The sequence below is a fragment of the Lissotriton helveticus genome, chromosome 1_2 (genome assembly GCF_964261635.1).
Source record: "Lissotriton helveticus chromosome 1_2, aLisHel1.1, whole genome shotgun sequence".
Classification (NCBI taxonomy): Eukaryota; Metazoa; Chordata; class Amphibia; order Caudata; family Salamandridae; genus Lissotriton; species Lissotriton helveticus.
This window is the reverse complement of record NC_136058.1, coordinates 375,571,526-375,589,836: the sequence shown is the minus strand read 5'-3', so window position 1 is coordinate 375,589,836 and position 18,311 is coordinate 375,571,526. Positions and strand designations below refer to the sequence as shown.

Sequence of the window (18,311 nt, the reverse complement as noted above, 5' to 3'; positions counted from 1 at the left end):
ATGGGTCTATAGTGACACCATTAAATGACTTGACATCCAAGAAGATGCCAAAAAAGGTTCAGTGGACAGTTAGCTGTCAGAAGGCATTTGAAGACCTGAAGAAGGCCATGTGCTCTGCACCTATCCTAAAGAGTCCTGACTACTCCAAACAGTTCATTGTTCAGACAGATGCTTCTGAGTTGGGGGTGGGAGCTGTACTCTCACAACTTAATCAAGATGGTCAAGACCAGCCAATTGCTTTCATTAGCAGGAGGCTAACCCCAAGAGAAAAACGTTGGTCAGCCATTGAGAGGGAGGCCTTTGCTGTGGTTTGGGCATTAAAGAAGTTGAGGTCCTACTTGTTTGGAACTCACTTCCTGGTGCAAACAGACCATCAGCCCCTCTTATGGCTTAATCAGATGAAGGGTGAAAATCCCAAACTGCTCAGGTGGTCCATTTCCCTACAGGGGATGGACTTTACAGTGGAGCACCGCCCAGGGACTGACCATGGTAATGCAGATGGTCTCTCCAGGTACTTCCACTTAGAACATGAAGACTTATCTGGTCAAGGTTAGTTTAATGTCCCTGCGTTTGGGGGGGGGTTGTGTAGGAGAGTAGGGTCTACTATCCTATGGTCACCCCAAATTTTTGCTTTTTGCTTCACTGGTTTTCGACTACTGAGGCTGTGGGCCTGCTGATCAGACCCCCAGCCTGCTGTTCTCTCACTAAATTAATGACACATGTGCTATAGGCACATACCAATTGGAAATGGACTCCTTGTCAGCCCCTGTAGAATGCACTATAGGTGCACAGGGCACAGGAGCCACTAAGGCCTACCAGGGGCTGCAGCATATCTTTTGCCACCCCTGGCTGGTTCTTAAATTGACACAACTGGCTGATCCCTCAGCTGGGGTAAGGTGGTGTACACACCCCTTGCTTAGATATAGTATACCTATGTCTAAACCTATATCTGGACACATGTAAACCTGTGAGCCACTCCTATAGACAGGCCTCACCAATCCTGGAGGCTGGGTGCATGGTTTTTATGTGAGATGGAGCCCTAGCATGAGCTGAGCCTGTCTGCAGCCGTCGGGAACAAATCCCTAAGCTGTTTCAGGATAATGCCATACCATATACTATTAAGTGCCTTATAATCCTCGCGGTTATTTAGCAACTTTGGTTTGGCTTTATCAAAACATGTCGTGTAAGGTGTCATACGCTTTGGAATACCATCCCCTCGCCAGTTCTGGCGACGGGGATGGCATTCCACCCCTCTAGAGGGGTAAGACATGTTACTTCACTTTAATGCGGTTGATTTCTCCAAAGGCCTTAAGATCCACAAAATGGATGCCTCTGCCACAGACAAATGTCTGGACCCCTGGAGCTGACCGAAACTCAGTCAAGGGGGTCCTGGACAAAGGGTTTCCTGTCACAGGAGGGTGTCACCGCCCTCCAGACAGGAGATAGTGTATTGTAGCAGGGAGGTTTGAAAGAAACCAGACACTGCCTGGGGCGCACAAGGCTGCCCCTTGCATAATCCGGCCAAACCGGTTCTGGGGCACTCCAGCCCTCGTGCCAGGGCGGCCTGGATCAAAGGAAGGGGGTGTATCCACCCACTTCCTGGGTCCCACCCATAGGAGGGGACCTAGCAGGTAATCACGCCCACCAGATTCGAATAAGAGTGGGAGCAGTGCCAATGCACATCAGATTTCCTGGAAGAAACATTTGAAACGATATTCTGGACCCTTCGCCCTCCATCTCAACGTGGAAGCCCGAAGAATCTCCCTTGTGGTCAAGGAGTGACCACCCTGCAGCAGCAGGCACCATCCAGCCCTCGACGTCTACTTAGTTGCAGTTCCCGCCGGAACTCGAGCGACTGAGATCGACGAGATCAAGCCTGCCCAGCTTCTAACAGCCCGATCCACAGTCCCTGCAAAGCTGAGACCCGTGGAGGCGACCGGAAGCGTGGGGCACGCCATCTTGAAGTGACCACGAGACGCTGACCGTGCAGCCCACGAGTGACCCTCGAAGCTGTACACCGGGGTTTGAGAAGCCCCCACCCTGAGCTACTCCTGAGCCGAAGTTCAGCCCTCCACACTCGACGAGTGCTGCGTGGGGCCCTTTGGCACGATTTGGCTCAACGCGTTGGCCCGGTCACTTGCCAGCTGGCTTGTGGTCCCTGTGCCGACGAACTACCTAAAAAGACTTGTGATTCTGGTTGCTCCAGATCCACACCAGCTCCCCTGAAAAGGAGCCCCGACTCTGACCTTCCTGGTCCGAGTGAGAAGCAATCTTCCGATCCTGCGTGGATTGCTCTTACCAAGGCTTGTTTGCTCCAAACTTGAAGCCGACTGCACCGACGGTGAGAGCCTGCGTGGGACAGATCGTGACCTGCTCCTGGACGTCGCAGATGCCCCAGAGCCCACGTGACAGCGGAGAGAAGCTCCTCGACGACCACCTGATTGCGCCCGACATTGCCTGGTTCCGTCCTGGTTCCACCCTGGTCACTGCTGAGTGACCCAGACTCTGTCCCCTCTGCTTTCAGGTACTCTACAACTTGAGTCCACCCTTGGACTCCACCGGACACTTCGTCTTCACCCTGCCTGCAGCCCTTTCAGCTTCAAGCACCAAGAGCCTGCGTGTCAAAACCCGACGCCACTTCGACCCTGTGCACCCCCTTCCTGTGGGTGAGGTAACTTTGCTCCGCCGGTGTTCCCACACTGGTGCACACCTCTAGGGTCTGTGTGTTAAGTTTTGTTCCTCTAGGTTCAGCGGAAGTGTCCTTAAACTTTAACTCTTTGACTTTTACGCACCATTGGTTAACATTGGTGCATGCGTGCGCTTTCCGCACATCTCCCGAATCCCGAGGGCCATTCCCGACTTCAGCATTGCTTGTCCTGACTGCTCCCAGCGATTCCCTAGGCCCTAGGCCTAACCACTGCTCGAGTGGCAACTTCTCACACCTACCAAAACTGATACACAACTCTCAGGTGGGATACATCAAAAACCGTATGTCTCATGACAACACCAGACTACTATGCCACATAATAAACCACTCATCCCGAAGCAACAATGCAGCTGTCATGATTGCCCTAGACGCCGAGAAGGCTTTCGACAGAGTCTCATGGCCCTTTTTAGACCACTGCATGGAGAAATTTGGGTTAGGGCCAAAATACAGAGGGATGGTGATGACTCTATACAACAACCCCAAAGCGCGGGTGGTGGTCAACGGAGGCATATCAGACACACTACACCTAGGCAGGGGAACAAGACAAGGCTGCCCACTCTCACCAGCACTGTTCCTATTAGCTATAGAACCGCTCCTCACGATAAGAACAAACAAGGACATAGCGGGTATACCTATAGGAGGAGAAACATTCAAATTAGCAGCATACGCCGACGATGTACTAATAGTCACGGAAGACCCAGAAAGATCAATCAAGGCACTGACTGACACTATCGGAAAATACGCGCAGGTGTCAGGGTACAAACTCAACACAGACAAATCTGAGTGCAAACCTCTAAACATCCACACCACAAGAACGGTACTAGGAACGTCTGGTTTAACCTGGCAACAGAAGCCCATAAAATACCTAGGCGTCCTCTTCGAGAGAGACCTAAGAACGACACTAGACCAGAATGAACAAGCAACAATCCGGAAAATTAAAGATAAAGTAGAGGGGTGGTCCCCAAGATTTACAACATGGTGGGGGAGAGTAGAAGCGATAAAAATGATGCTCACCCCTATGGTCAACTACATGCTAACCATGCTCCCACTCACCAATACAAAAGACTTCCACAAGAGACTAGACAAAATACTAAACAACTTCTTGTGGAGGGGGAAAAAACCCAGAATAAGCCTGCACAAGCTTAGACTCTCAAAAGACCAGGGTGGGTTAAACATAACTAACTTCAAGCGATTCCAGGTAGCCTGCACAGCCAGACAGGGGCTACACTGGTTAGACCCAAGACAGGAATACATCCCAGCATGGCTCACACTCGAGCGAGGACTACTAAAGGGCATGAACCCCATCGCCCTACTCACTGCCACTCGACACCCAGCAGCCAAGGACAACCCAATCCTAAAGAACACAAAGTTAGCACTCCTAAGTGTTGACAAAGTCCTGACGACAAGCATTAAGGGAGGTCAATCAGAATCCATCTGGTACAACCCTAAGTTAAGATATAAGGATAGGGTCCTAGACATGCACCAATGGTACAAACACGGCATATCCACCGCCCAAGACATACAAAAACAAGGCGAGTATACAACATTCGACACCCTCAAGGAAACTCACAACCTACAATCCATAGAGCTCTAAACTTCCTGAAAATCAAAGTAGCAATCAGGAAGGCGAACCTCCACCACCGAACGTCATCACTCACACAGCTGGCAACCAGTCTCAACACACTAGGACACCAAGTAGCACACCTCTACAAAACACTCTGCCCCCAAAAGACTAAACTCGATGATAAGCTTACAGAGTTCTGGGGGGGTGCAGTAGGAAGGGAACTCAGCGAGAACAAAAAAACAGAACTATGGAGATCAACTTCTAGGAAAAAAATAACTGCAACGCTAAACCAGACCAAATACTGGCTAGTACACAAGGCATACTGGACACCGGCCCGCCTGTCCGCCCTGGGGATCCGAGACAGCGATACATGCTGGAACTGTGACAATGAGAGGGGGGACCTAGAACACCTGCTTATCAGCTGCCCTAAAATCAGGGGATACTGGGACAGAATTGGGAAACTCATCAAAGAGATCACTGGAGTAGCCATACACATAGATTTCCCGAGTCTAGCCCTAGGTTTCACATCCCCGTCCATCACAACAAAAGAGGAACGCGACCTCGTTGACCTACTGCTGATGGCTGCAGTCAAAATAGTCCTAAGTAACTGGAAGGACACCTCAAAGGCTGCACCCAAGGCATGGCTAAACTGGGTCACGTTTCTAAGGGGGGCAGACAACATCGCAGCGAAACACACGCCGAAAACTCACAGGCAGGCAAACATGTGGGAACCCCTTGACCTCTACCTATCCTCGCAGAAACCCCCATAGGAAAGATCATCAACGCCCGCAGAAGGCGGCACCCCGCAGATCCACGCGCCAACAAAAAGAAACCAATACGCTAGGCTCCTCCGCTCCTCCACTCTTTCTCTCTCGACTTCTATCCACTATCCCCCCCTTCGTCCGGGGCGTGAGCCAAGAACGCCAAAGATACATCGCGGAAGGGATATCAGGATATGACGACATGTTGGACATGGAAAACGATCTCAGAAACTGTCACTCGAACAAAGCCATGGAACGACAGTGGCTAACACCCCCCCCTTCCCACCCCCCCCCTGCCCTGGGCGCCCTTCTCTTTCTCTTCCTTCTGTCTTTTCTCTTCTCCTTTTTCCTCCACTCATGTATACTCCGTGCTCCATGTAAATATATATTTTTTTTACATATACAATACAAAATTACAGAAATTAAAAAAATAAAAAAAATGTGGGAGCTTTAATTGTAGAATAAACTTGTTTTGGATAAGCAGGTTTGGCTTTCATGAAATTTAACAAGGCTAGTTGTGATTCTACAAGCCGTTGCAGGCATGTGGTAGTCATTTGAAAAGATTTGGGAAGCAGATGTGACCTAACGGCCAGACCGGTCGACCTCGAAGATGAGGAAACGGGTTTGAGTCTCGACAGGGACTCTCAACATACTACGATTCTGGGATATCACTTAATCTCCCAGTGCCCAACAAAATGAAGGTGTCGGTCTGTAACTAAACGGGTGTTCATGTAAAGTGCTCTGATACCTTCAGGTTTACTTCGTGCTATATAAAACTCCATAGCCCACCCCCCCAGGGTGAAAAGTGCTACGCAAACAAATCCATTAGTCTGCCATTTACATATTTCTTCTGACTACTACATCATAAGGCAATATTTTCAGCCCACTTCAGCCATTGACTGACTTCAGGGAGTGATGGTATTCTGCTCTTTCACAAGGAACACAAAGCAGTTCACTTCATTGTCATTAACTACTATGGCAACGTATGCTTTTTGAGACCAAAAATAAATATATTTTGACTGACAAATACACACCACACATAACCGTACACACACCCCCACCCACCCCAAATAAAGTTTCACTAAGACCAAAGAACGCACTGGCAAAGCCAGATGTCGGTAGCCGGTGGCAGCCCTTTTAGCTTTGCAAGTGCTTGTTCGACTTGTCCTGTTCTCCATTCTTCCCAACTAACAGGATATTGTCCACAGTTCCACCTGTTTGAAAGTTGCCACCCAGTTGCCACCCAGTTATGAAAGTGGGAGAGCAAGGACTAAGAATACTGGAGTATGATTTGGCCAGCCGGGTCGGGAGCTCCAGTCATGCTACGCAGCGGACACGGCTGACGGCACTCGTTGGTGTTCAAGTAGCGAAGTTCTGCAGGTTTTACGGCGTTGGATGTACATCGGGGATGTAGGCCTGGGAGACCAGGAATCGCAAGCAGTGTAAGGATCAAGACAGCATGTCTATAAGCTCAGAACAGTCCCTGGGAGAGAGCGCAAGTACACCACAAGGAAACCCTGCTTAAAAGGGCACGACACCTCTCTTGTCGGCTTCTATATAAAAAATCTCCTGCATGGCTACCTTTAGTGGTATTGCTCCTGTGTCATCACTGTCCATTCAGGAAAGGGCCAAGGTGGGACTAGCATTAGAATCGGATCTGCATTGGGAAGCTCAGTAGTCTAGAAGTGCCTGAAGCATCACACAACTCTGAGTGACTAGAGTGGCGGGATGAAGCATACCCATTTTTAGATTTTTGTAGTTTTTTGTGTGATATTTTAGGCGTACCTGAGCTCCATTACCTCGATGAGGGCGGATCACAGGAGTGGCCTTAGGAGCGCGTCCATGCACTTCACGGGGACCACTGTGCCCTTAATTCTTTATACCTTGAGTGTTTTTTTGATCGACAGAGTTCGGCGACGGACAGCATAGCCTCCTGGCCGCCGATGGCCTTCGTATTCATCTTGAAGCAACATAAACACAAAGCTGAGTTGTGTTTGGAGACAGAGCACCACAAGCAGATGTTGCAGGTGTTGGTTACGACACCTTTAGATTCAGGAGGTGACATTATCTGCACACTAGACAACATTTATGGGGAAAAACGCTCTGTTAGATATGACAGGATTGGTGCTCCAAATCCACAGCTACAAAAACAACAATTGATGGACAGAATGCAGAACAATGTCATACATTCACCCCAGTACAGAGATCTAGGCCTAAATCCATCGTTTTTTTGCTCACCACGCCAGCCCAGTTCAGACATGGCCATATGCAAATCAGTCTTGACCCTGTGCCTCATGGGATTAGTCCAGCCCGAACTGCCAAGCCATGTCTTCCCTGGACAGGAATCAAGCTTCCTAGGACCGGGTTCAGGCTTACAGGCCTCTTCAGCCAGGATAGCTTGACACCAGTGGTGTGGAGAGCATAGGACCCACGTCTGAGCATACCCGTCCCACTCGGGGTGACAAAACCACAGCAGCATGAGCAGAAAGGAACTGACAATAGGGCACGGAGGTGGTGCCGATATAGCGACCCCATGTCCTGGGCGGGATGAGCCCAACTCAGAACCACATGACATCACCTGTCCATACACAAAATTGCTCCAAAATTTCCAGATCTGGGGAAATTCACCTGGTGAGGATTCTGTGGTTAGAAGACTATCAGAAATTTGAGGAGTTCACCTCGATACTATTTCAACAACAGCAAATTTGGGACAAAATTGAAATATTAACCCACCAAACATTTGACTACTTACATTTGTCGGAGGAGAGCATAAATTGATCCAGTAGATCCATTCTGGGGATCTTCTGTAGTAAATCTGCGGTGACCTCTAAGGCACGTGGAGCCCCACGGTAACTGATAATGAGGTCAGCTGTTTTTACACGGTCCGCATTATGAAGTTCTGGTCTGGGGATGGCGCACAATTCGTCTTCCAAAGGGTGATCTTTCAGATGAAACTTGAATCGGTTAAATTCGTCTTCCACCAGTTCATCCAATATACGGAGCAGTAGCGTTCTGGCAGTCTCTTCTGTCACATTCTCGTCCATGATGTATTAACACATGTATGAAGCTGTAAAGAAAGCACATTTTGATTAATAACAACCTCCTCCTTAGCATGTCTGTTTCACATGAGAGTTTTGTGAAATACACCAAAGTTCCCTAGGAAAACTGTCTTAGTCGCCCAGGCCATGAACACACTATGAATAACTGGACAGTGTCACTTTGGGGTACCACTTGATAATGATGGGGCCCCTTAGTTAGAGATGAGGACCGCCCCAAGTTGGAAGAAACTCGAGCATTATAATCAAATGAGGATTTTCTCATAGAGATGTCAGATGGTAAAACATAAAGGCCCACCTTATGCACTTTATTGGTGCAGTGATAGTTTTGTTTTTAATTAGTGATAAGCAAAGAAATAATAATCTAAATCTTTCATGAGACCCATGGAACACAGATATATATCAAAGCAGACAAATAGGACCTCCGGACTAGGTTGGAGAGATATTTCTAAGGTTGTGCCCACTGGTTCTTCAAGTCCTACAGCAGAGCCAGGATATTCCATTGCCCATGTTTTACTAAGAGGATGCAGGAGGTGGTGAGGCCCAGCAGCCTCAGAGTCAGTCTCACCGAAATCCAGTATAGAAGCTGAAACATCAGAATCATACCCTGAACATCCTGGACTCGTTTATTGAAGGATATGCGCCAGTCACCACACATTGCCCCTGTCTGCGCCACCAATGATAGTAACACCACAACTACTAAATATCACACTCTTACAAGTGTGACAATTCAGACTATTCCAGGCCCCCAAAGCTGTAAGAATGGCTTGGGCGGCAGATAATAGTCATTTTTAATGTGTACTGGATTAATAACAATAACTGCAATAACGGTATTGGGCTCCTTCAGAACTCCAAGGGTATTCTGGATAGCTGGCCCAGGCTGAATTCAGAGACCTTAATAAAATTCCTGAATGACATTAAATCTGGATCCCCAAAAGACCCTTTGCCTTGCACTATACTTAAGCAGCTTGACTCCCTGTCACTGGATGTTATTACTGATCTTCTCAATACCTCCCTACAGGAAGAAACCGTTCCAGCTGACTGGAAGCATGCAATGATACCCCCACTCCTGAAAAAGGCAGGGACCGATCCTAATCAACCTTCAAACTATTGACCTATCATCCTGATTACCTGTGTTTTCAAAATTCCTTGAAAAACATGTTCACCAAAATCTAGCTGAATTTGTAACTACTCAAAATGTATTGCCTCCCTGTCAATCAGGCTTTTCGACAGAAACCACCTTATTAGGAGTCACAGAAAACATACACTGCCAATTAGATAGGGGAGAGACAGTGGCACTTATCCTATTGGATCTAAGTGCCGCTTTTGATACGGTGTCGCACACTGAATTAATAAACACCTTATGCTCCCTGGGTATCCGTGATTCAGCACTTAATTGGCTCACCTCTTTTCTGACCGAGCGCACGTTTCAAGTTTTTTCTCGAACAGCCTGTTCAGATACGCATGTTTTTGCTCATGGTGTACCATAGGGCTCTATACTTAGTCCTTTATTGTTTAACCTTTATATGAGTCCTTTAGCTAAAGTGGTAGAAAAATCCGGGCTGTCGATGTATTCTTATGCCGACGATTCCCAGCTTATTTTTTCCCTTTCTTCCGAGAATACAAATGCTTCCTCTCAACTTAAAGTGGGTTTAACTAAAATAGCATCATGGAAGCAGGATAATTTTCTTAAATTAAATGGAGAAAAAACCGAAGTAATTATTCTTTGAAGAAATAAAAATCTGTGGGGCCCACAACATTGGCCTTTCGAAATGGGCGCTCTTCCCTCCCCAGTTTCTCAGGCGCGCAACTTGGGCATTATCATCGATGAATCCCTCAATATGCACCTGCAAGCGGTAAAAACTTCTGCCACGTGTTTTGCCATTCTCAAATGGCTAAAAAAGATCTGCTGAATGTTGCCTGACTCAATAAGAAAACCGTAGTCAATGCCTTGATTACCTCTAGGATTTACTATGGAAATGTGCTTTATCTGGGTTCTAATAAAGCTACTACACATAAACTGCAGGTGATACAAAATTCAGCAGCTAGATTGTTATGTAAGATCCCTAGAACAGCCTCCACTTCCCAACATCTCCGGGATCTTCATTGGCTCAGGGTTGAAAACCGAGTCAAGTTCAAAGTACTCTGTTTCATGCATAAAATTAAAGTTGGTAGTGCTCCGAAATATCTTCAATCGCTTGTTTGTCCCTACCTCCCCTCTCGTCTTCTCCGCTCCTCCACGCTAAAGAAGTTTGTCATTCCTAAAATCAAGCTTTCTCGAATGGGCGGAAGATCGTTTTCTTACGTAGGGCCCTCGTTGTGGAACTCCTTGCCTTTTTTATTACGAGACGAGATAGATTACATCAAATTCCGTAAAGCTTTAAAAACTTGGCTATTTAACACCTAGACACTCATCTTTGCTTGACTGTCTTTACGCAACTCCGTAAAACTGCGCCGGGAAACTCTTTTTGGGTAGCTGCAGCGCACTGTAAGTGCAAATAAAAAAAAAATGTAATTTAAAAAAATTGACTGTTGTTGTGGTCATCTCAGAAAGTACCACCTTGTGGCACACTGCCACAAGCGCTAGTGTTGACGATTAAGTGCCCTTGAAAGCACCGGAAACCACTAGCTCAAATTAAGCACTGGATACGCCCAAAACTGCACTAAGTTCAGAACACCTCCAATGAAAGGGAGCACCTGAGTGGGAACTTGGTGTGACTTTGGCATGTTGATAGTGAACCCCAGCAAGTGGCGGAGGTCCTTCATAGTCCACCTTCAATAGCCAATCATCAAGGGGAAGACTCGAACCGCTGATCTCTGCAGATGTGCTAAAAACACCATCATCACTTTGGTGAACACACAAGAGGCACTGGTAACCCGAAAGGGAGTACAGTTAACTGGTAATGCCCCTGGCCCACCATGAATTGCAGGTAGCATCTGTGGGCAGGCAGGATGGGGATGTTGGAATAGCTGCCTTACAAGCCCAATGCTACCATACAGTCTCCAGGTTCGAGAGTAGAACAAACCTGAGCCAGGTTTAGCTTATTGAATTTTTCCTTTTTCTAGAATTAAGAGTGTGGATTTCTAATATAGGACAGTAATGTCCATCCTTCATTGTCACTAGAAAGTAGTAGCAAAAGCAACCATGACCTACTTCTGATACTGGCACCCTCTTGATGGCTCCTTTGGCCAGAAGGGCCAATACCTCCAGTCGTAAGAGCGCAAGGGGGTCCTCGGTCAGCCGATCTTGGGGCAGAGGAAGTGGTGGTTTGTTGGAACGAAAGGGCATAATCCTGGGGGACAATATGGAGGATCCATTTTCTGCCGTAATCTCCCGCTATCGGGACAGATGGTGTTGGATTCTTAAGGCAACCGGATACCTATGGCGGATTAAGGGCATACTAAAGAGGCTTTGACTGTGCAGCTGCTGGGGGAGAGGGAAGGGATTGGGTGAACCTCTGGCTTTGGGCCCCTAGAGGTTTGTGGGAACTGCATCCATGGCCACAAAAGGTCTGAGCCTGCTGGCCATAGTGGCTAGAGTGGAAAGGATGTGGCCCATACCTCTACTGTATCCACAGAACAGACTTAAGGCAGAATGCTGCAGCCGCGGGACCACGGAGAGCCACAACGCTTGGCAGTGACTCTACTGTCTTTGAGTCTCTCCTAGGTCCAATCAGCCTTGTCTCAAAAGATTCAGGTTCCATCGAAAGGCATGTCCGTGAGCGGGGCTTGGACATCCCCCCAAAATCCAGAATTCCTCAACCATTCAGTAAGGGCCTCACTAAAGGGTAGTAAGGGTTCTAATGGGGCTGTCCCGCTTGAAGCAACTCCTTCAAGACAGTGGTCTTGACTTGAACCGTGGGCACTGTAGGCCAAAGACCTCAGCCGTCCTCCAGAACACCATCGCGAAGGAGGACCTTTCCTTCGTAGCCACTGCAGGAGGAGAGAGGAAGCCAGCATCTGGTGAGGTATCCATCTGACATGAACTCTCCTAACGGGTCAGTATACGTATAGCGATCCTCAGATCCCCTCCATTCATGTAACTCAGTAAGCCCTTCAATGAAATATGGCTCCATCTCCAACTCAGGCTGTGTAGGCATGGCTGGCGCCAGAAGTGTTGTCGTGCAACACTCGCCCGGCTCTATAACGGAGTCGGATATCACAATGGGTTTACCACTGATGATACGGATCCACCATAATGGATTTGGATACACCCGCGGATCCTGAGGGGCTGACTGGCACCAAGGGTAAACCCGCGAAAGGAGTCAAAGCTGAAGACTCTCCTGAACCAGTGGTGCTAGAAGGTGCTACAGAGGGGTTCAACAGCCCAAAGCTGAGGCTCATAATACTCTGGAAGTTGGGTGGGGCTGCTCTGTCTGCAGGAAAATTGGATTGGGCCCAGTTTCCAACGCCGGCTGCACAGGAACCACCTGCGAGCTTAGTTGGGATTTGTGGCGCCGTTCCCTTGTGTCATCAGAAGAATGGGAGCGTCGCAAAGTAGGTAAAGAGCGCTTTGACTTCTTTTTATTGGACTGGAGAAGTCCTGGAGTATGACAAGGATCGACATGAGCAACTCCAGGAGCGGTTCCAAGACCTCCCACATGAACAGGACCAGTAGCGACGCGGGGTCACATGGAGAGTGTCCAAGAGCTTCATGGCCCGCCCGCTGATGGCCTTTGGATTTCACAGTTTTGCACTCCACACACAATGCAGAGTCGTGGCTCCTTTCCAGGAACAACAGACACACCTAGTGAGGTTTGTCGCCGACATCTACAGTGACAGGCGTCCGAAGGTTTGAATCCGGTGTTTTTTTAGTCATTGACAAAAGTGTCGAAGAAGTCGGTTAAGAAATACTGAGGGACGCTCGATCTGACGGTGTGGAAAAGGAGGAACTGAGGTCAGTACGCTGGGGTGGCACCCATGTAGGCATTACACATCTCATTTCCAGCCAAGACAATTCGCCACAAAAAATGCATTGAACTAGTCCGACGCCTGAGAAAATTCTAAGTTAAGGAAACTGCAACTCGAAGTCTATCAGATATTTATCTTATATGATGATATAAGGTTAAAGTTACTCCGATTACTTATTGCTCTGTTTTATTATGTCCTATTTTCATTTAAAAGGAACACAGTTGCAAACCGAATAAGCATTGACAAAGCCAATACGCCTTAATTGGTCAACCGCTACTGGCTTTTCCAATGCTGTATTCTGGTGTAAGAATGTGGCTCCCTCCTTCTGCAATGAGGACAGGTCATGGAGCAGCCCACATAAATGTCATGTCGCTTAATGGGTGTATAATATGTGTAATGCACGGTGTTAAAGCACAGCAATTTGAATCTAGCATTACTAGAGCCCCCTTAACTAATGTTCAGGCCATTATCCAGTCAGCGTCCATGAAATGCCCCTCCAATTCGACCTTTGCACGATATTCTAGCTGCCGACTTATCTGGGTCGATTTGTTTATAGGGCTTTATGGACCGAGGAGGTCAGGTGTCCTCCCTCTCACATGCCCATGATTGTCTAAATGGTCTCGGATCATATGGAAACTCTCTCCAGATCTCCCTGGCCATTTCTGAAATGTTGGCGTATTGTAGATACTGACCCATGACACAGCGAAAAGATGTCCTGTGCCTCCTGGCAGGAGATAAATCGCTCCCCATTATATAGGTCTCCCATTAGGCAACAACCTCCCGTCTGCCAGAATAAAACCGATATAGCTAAGGCTATGCCCTTGAGTGGAATGAGTTCAACACCCACACATCAAGATCCCTGGAAAAGGGAAGGAACCTGTAGACTATTTGCTCCCAAATCTGGTTGGTTTGTTGCAACAGAAAGGGAAACGCCTCACCCACCCTGAGCAGATCTTAAAGATTTCCAGTAAAGATACATCTCCTTGTGTCACTGTTAGAATTGGGGGTCTCTAGTTGGCACAGGTAGGTATTTGTGACAAATAGGGACCCTCGCCTCTAGTCAGAGTAAGGGGGATTACACTCCTAAAATAACCCCTGCTCACCCTCTAGGTAGAGTGGCGCGAGCAGTCAAGGCTTATTTCAGAGGCGGTGTAAGTTAAGCATTTATGACCACATACAGTAACCCAGTGACAACACTACAAATGGACACCACACAAGGTTTTATATAAAAAATAAGTATATTTTATATAGAGTTACCACAAGACCAATAAACGACAAAAAGAATCCACAGTACTATTAACTTTCAAGAGTTCTTGTTAAAAAGGATTAAATCAAGGTTCTGTGTGAGTCGGTAGCCTGGACGGGCTACAGCGTTGTTGACAATAACAGAGTCTAGCAAATCCAGTAGACCGCGTCGGTACGGGCCCACTCAAATGTCGACAGATTCAGTCACAGTACCTTTTACTTGGGGAGGCCGGCACGGATGTGCGAGCCGGTTCCGGTGATCGTCGCGGTGCAGAAAGGAAGCGTTGCATGATGCATTGTCCCTCGATGCGGTGCAGGCAGCGGCCCGTATTTAGAGTCGGTGGATCCAAGGCTTGCGTGCAGTTTGTGACGGTGCTTCGATGCGGTGCTTGCAGCTTGAGGTGCGGCGATTAAGCCGGAGTTCGGGAGCTAGCGTTGATCAGTCCCGACAGCGGTGCGAGTCGGGCAGTGCGCCACGAAGCGTGCGAGGCGGTGCCCAACTCCGGTGCGGTCACAGGACTCGAAGTCAGCAGCAGTGACCGCGTCGGTCAGACCAGTTTGATTTGGTGTAGCGAGGCGTTGCACGTCGCGGTGTCTTTCCAGTCGCGGTGCAGGCTACGACTCGGTGACGGCATCAGGACGGAGTCAGCGAGCACAGAGCTTGCGTTGTTCGAGGCGGACGTTGCTTGATGCGGTGCCTACAGGACACCGGGCCGGTCGTGAGAGTCGGTCACAGCTCCCTGCCTCTGTAGCCACTTGTTTCCAGCAGCAATGCACAAAGGCTGGTGAAGTCCACTGGTACTGGGACTTCGGTCAGGGGGCAAAGTCTCTTCCAAGCCCTTAGAGATCTTTGCACAAGTTTGAAAGAAAAGTCCACAAAGTTCTTTCACCTCCCTTTGGCAGCAAGGCAACCACTGCAGGCCAATCCCCCAGGCAGCACATCAGCTTGGGAATAGTCTCTCCTCAGTTTCTTCAGGTTCCTTCTCCTCAGCAGAGATTTCGTCTTGTAAGTCCAGAAGTTATCTAATTTCATTGGATCAGGGTCCCAATAGTTATACTCCAAAATCCTTTGTTCTCTGAGGGGAGAGGGGCATGTTCTGAAGCACTCTGTTTACCAGACTTCTCCTTTCCTTTCACAGAGCAGGGCAGGCACATCAGAAGCCCCATAGGAAGTGGAACCATCATTGTGAAAGGCAAGTACAGTCCTGTAGCAATTTGTTGACAGTTTTTCTCTTCTTTCAGTGTGCAGGGCAGAGATATCAGATGCAGCACAGGGGGTGGGGCCGGCATTGTAGAGGGAAGGCCCTGCCCTATTCAGGTCCCAGGTGCAACTCCTCCCTCCCATCTAGTTGCAGATCTCTCTATTCACCACCGGGCTGCCCCAGCCTGTCTCCTGGAATCCCGCAACCCTGTCACTCAGAAACCCAGACAAAGGAATACACAACCTAGCAGAGGCAGGCTTAAATGGTTAGGCAAGCAAATACCTACTTTCTTAAAGTGGTATTTGCAAACACAGAATATTAAAATAAACTTTACTAAAAGATGTATTTTATTATTCTGAGTCCAGGCATACTAAACTCGAATTTCTACCATGTTCTCTGAGCCTGTTAGGATTATAAAGTGTAATAATTCTAACAGCCCATTCTGGCCTATGGAGAACAGGTAGCCTTGCAATAGTGAAAAACGAAAATGGCTGTAATTCACAATTAAGACATGCCACACACATCAGGGCTTGTCCTACCTTATACTTACAATGCACCCTGCCCTCTGGCCTACCATAGGGGTGTCGGATATGAAGAAAATTGAAGGTTCAGGGACTGAAAAGTGGGTGCACTAGCCCAGTCAGCATGACAGTACCAGACTGCACACAGGCTCCGCAATGGCAGACCTTAGACACATTTTACCAGGCCGCTTCTGTGGGTGGCACAACCAGTGCTGCAAGCCCACTAGCAGCATTTTGATTTATACGCCCTGGGCACACTCAGTGCACTGTACTAGGGTCTGATAAGTAAACCAAATATCCAATCATGGAACCACCAATCAATACATCAATTTACAGTAGGGATCACTCGCACTGCTGCACTGGACAGCAGTGGCACAGTGCCCAAAGCATCTAACACCAGCAAAAACACATGAGGCAACAGAAAAAATGGAAGGGAGACCCACGCCAATGGTGCCAGGTCTAACAGTCACTTGTAGCAACCGCTTCTCACTGTCATCTGAGTCCACTGCCTATTTGGCTTCATATTTGACATGATCTGCATAAAAACATAGGGCCATATGTACAAATGTTTTGTGAATCGATAATCTGTCGCAAACTGGTTACCAGTTGAAAAAAATAGCAATCTGCTATGAGACAAATCCATTCGCAGACGTAAATTTTACGTTGCGATGAATTAAAAATTGCTATTTTACAGATTCTATATAGAGAATCGCTATTTGGAAATCGCAAATAGTGATTTGCTATTCTTCTGTTCAGCACATTTGCAAATAGCGAATAGTCACAATAACAGTATTTTACAAATGCTCAACCCAGGTGGTAACTGTGTGCAACTAGAAAAATTGGCAGAGAATGCATCTGCGGATTTCTAAAACAGCTGCCCTGTATGTGATGGCAAGGAGTATAAATATTCTGGCGTCTTTGCAGAGAAGGCTTCTCATCAATCACTCTAGGATCCTTATCCTGGGTAATTTTAATTATTGGCCCAATGATCCTCAAGAAAGTCGACTGTCTGAACGGTTCTCAGAAACCCTCATCAGTCTGAACTGCCAGCAGTTGATTTCTAGTCCTACCCACTGTAAGGGTCACACACTTGATCAGGTTTGGTCGGCCAATCTTGACATCGACCCCCCTTTGATTACTCCATGTACCTGGTCAGACCACTATATTATCTCTTTTTCAGTTGATCTTCCCAGTTTTCACCGCCCCTCTCGTCCAGCGAACATTAGGGCCCGCAATTGGAAAAATGCCAACCTGCCAAAACTTCACTCTCTCTTGGCAGCTTCAGCCCCTCTAGATTCTGAATCAGTATCCCACCAAGCCTCCTCTCTTGAGCACTGGTTGAAGGAAGCAGCTGATTCTGTAGCTCCTCTAAAGACCATAAAAGTTCAGCGCCCCCACGATGCCCAGCGCTGGTTCAATGACCAGCTTAAATCTGACAAACTCGCTCTTCGCCAAGCTGAACGTCGCTGGCGCCACAAGTACGACCCTTCACTCAAGAAAGAGTTCACTACACTACTGAATAAATATAAATCTTCGATACTTGAGGCAAAAACTTCCTATTTTTCCAGAAAAATCTTGGAGTCGGCTTCTAAAACCAAAGACATTTTTTCAATTGTCAATGAGCTCTCCCTCCCTGATCGCATCACTCTTCCACTGGTACCTACCCAGGCTTTGTGTGATGAGCTCAATGCCTTCTTCCAAGACAAAATTTCCATTATTAAAACTAACATTTCTTCACCTTCCCCTTCTAAATCCTTTCCCCTTCCCCCTGCAAACCCTCAGGAATTCTCTACTTTTCCTCTTATCTCTACTTCTGATTTCCACAGCCTTCTTCATAAGGTCTGCTCCGGCTCTCCTAGGGATTGTTGCCCCCCTCACATTCTGAAGGAAATTTTCATGGCCTGTCCCGGTCCAGCCTTGGCCCTCCTCAACTCCTCTTTAACATCTGGAGTTGTCCCAGAGGCCTTTAAGCAGGCCGTGGTATTACCCATTTTAAAGAAACCCGGCGCAGACCCACTTGTGCTGAGTAACTACAGGCCCATCTCCCTCCTCCCTTTTTTGGGAAAGATCCTAGAGACCTATGTCACCAGGTGCCTGAGCTCGTTCGTGGAGACCTCTCTTTTCTTGGATCCCCAGCAGGCTGGCTTTCGCCCTCTCCATTCCACCGAGATGGTGATTGCGGCTGTTATGGACACCCTCAGAGCGGGTGCCGATAACAATCTCTCCCAAGCCCTGGTATTGTTGGATCTCTCGGCGGCCTTTGACACGGTCGATCATACTATTCTGATCGACCGTGTCAGAAACGCCGGCATCCAGGGCATCGCTCTGAACTGGGTGCGGTCCT

At 47.9% G+C, this 18,311-nt stretch overlaps 1 protein-coding gene across 4 annotated transcripts in view; it reads right to left on the bottom strand.

Annotated features, from left to right (window-relative positions):
- Positions 1-18,311, bottom strand: part of LOC144805937 (NACHT, LRR and PYD domains-containing protein 3-like) — a 509,894-nt gene that overhangs the window by 300,673 nt on the left and 190,910 nt on the right. For all 4 annotated transcript variants that reach the window (XM_078672409.1, XM_078672405.1, XM_078672421.1 and 1 more), the window contains one exon: positions 7,785-8,099. In XM_078672409.1, coding sequence (XP_078528535.1) covers positions 7,785-8,076 — 292 coding nt within the window. In that variant the 5' untranslated portion in view covers positions 8,077-8,099. The remainder of the gene's footprint in view (positions 1-7,784; positions 8,100-18,311) is intronic.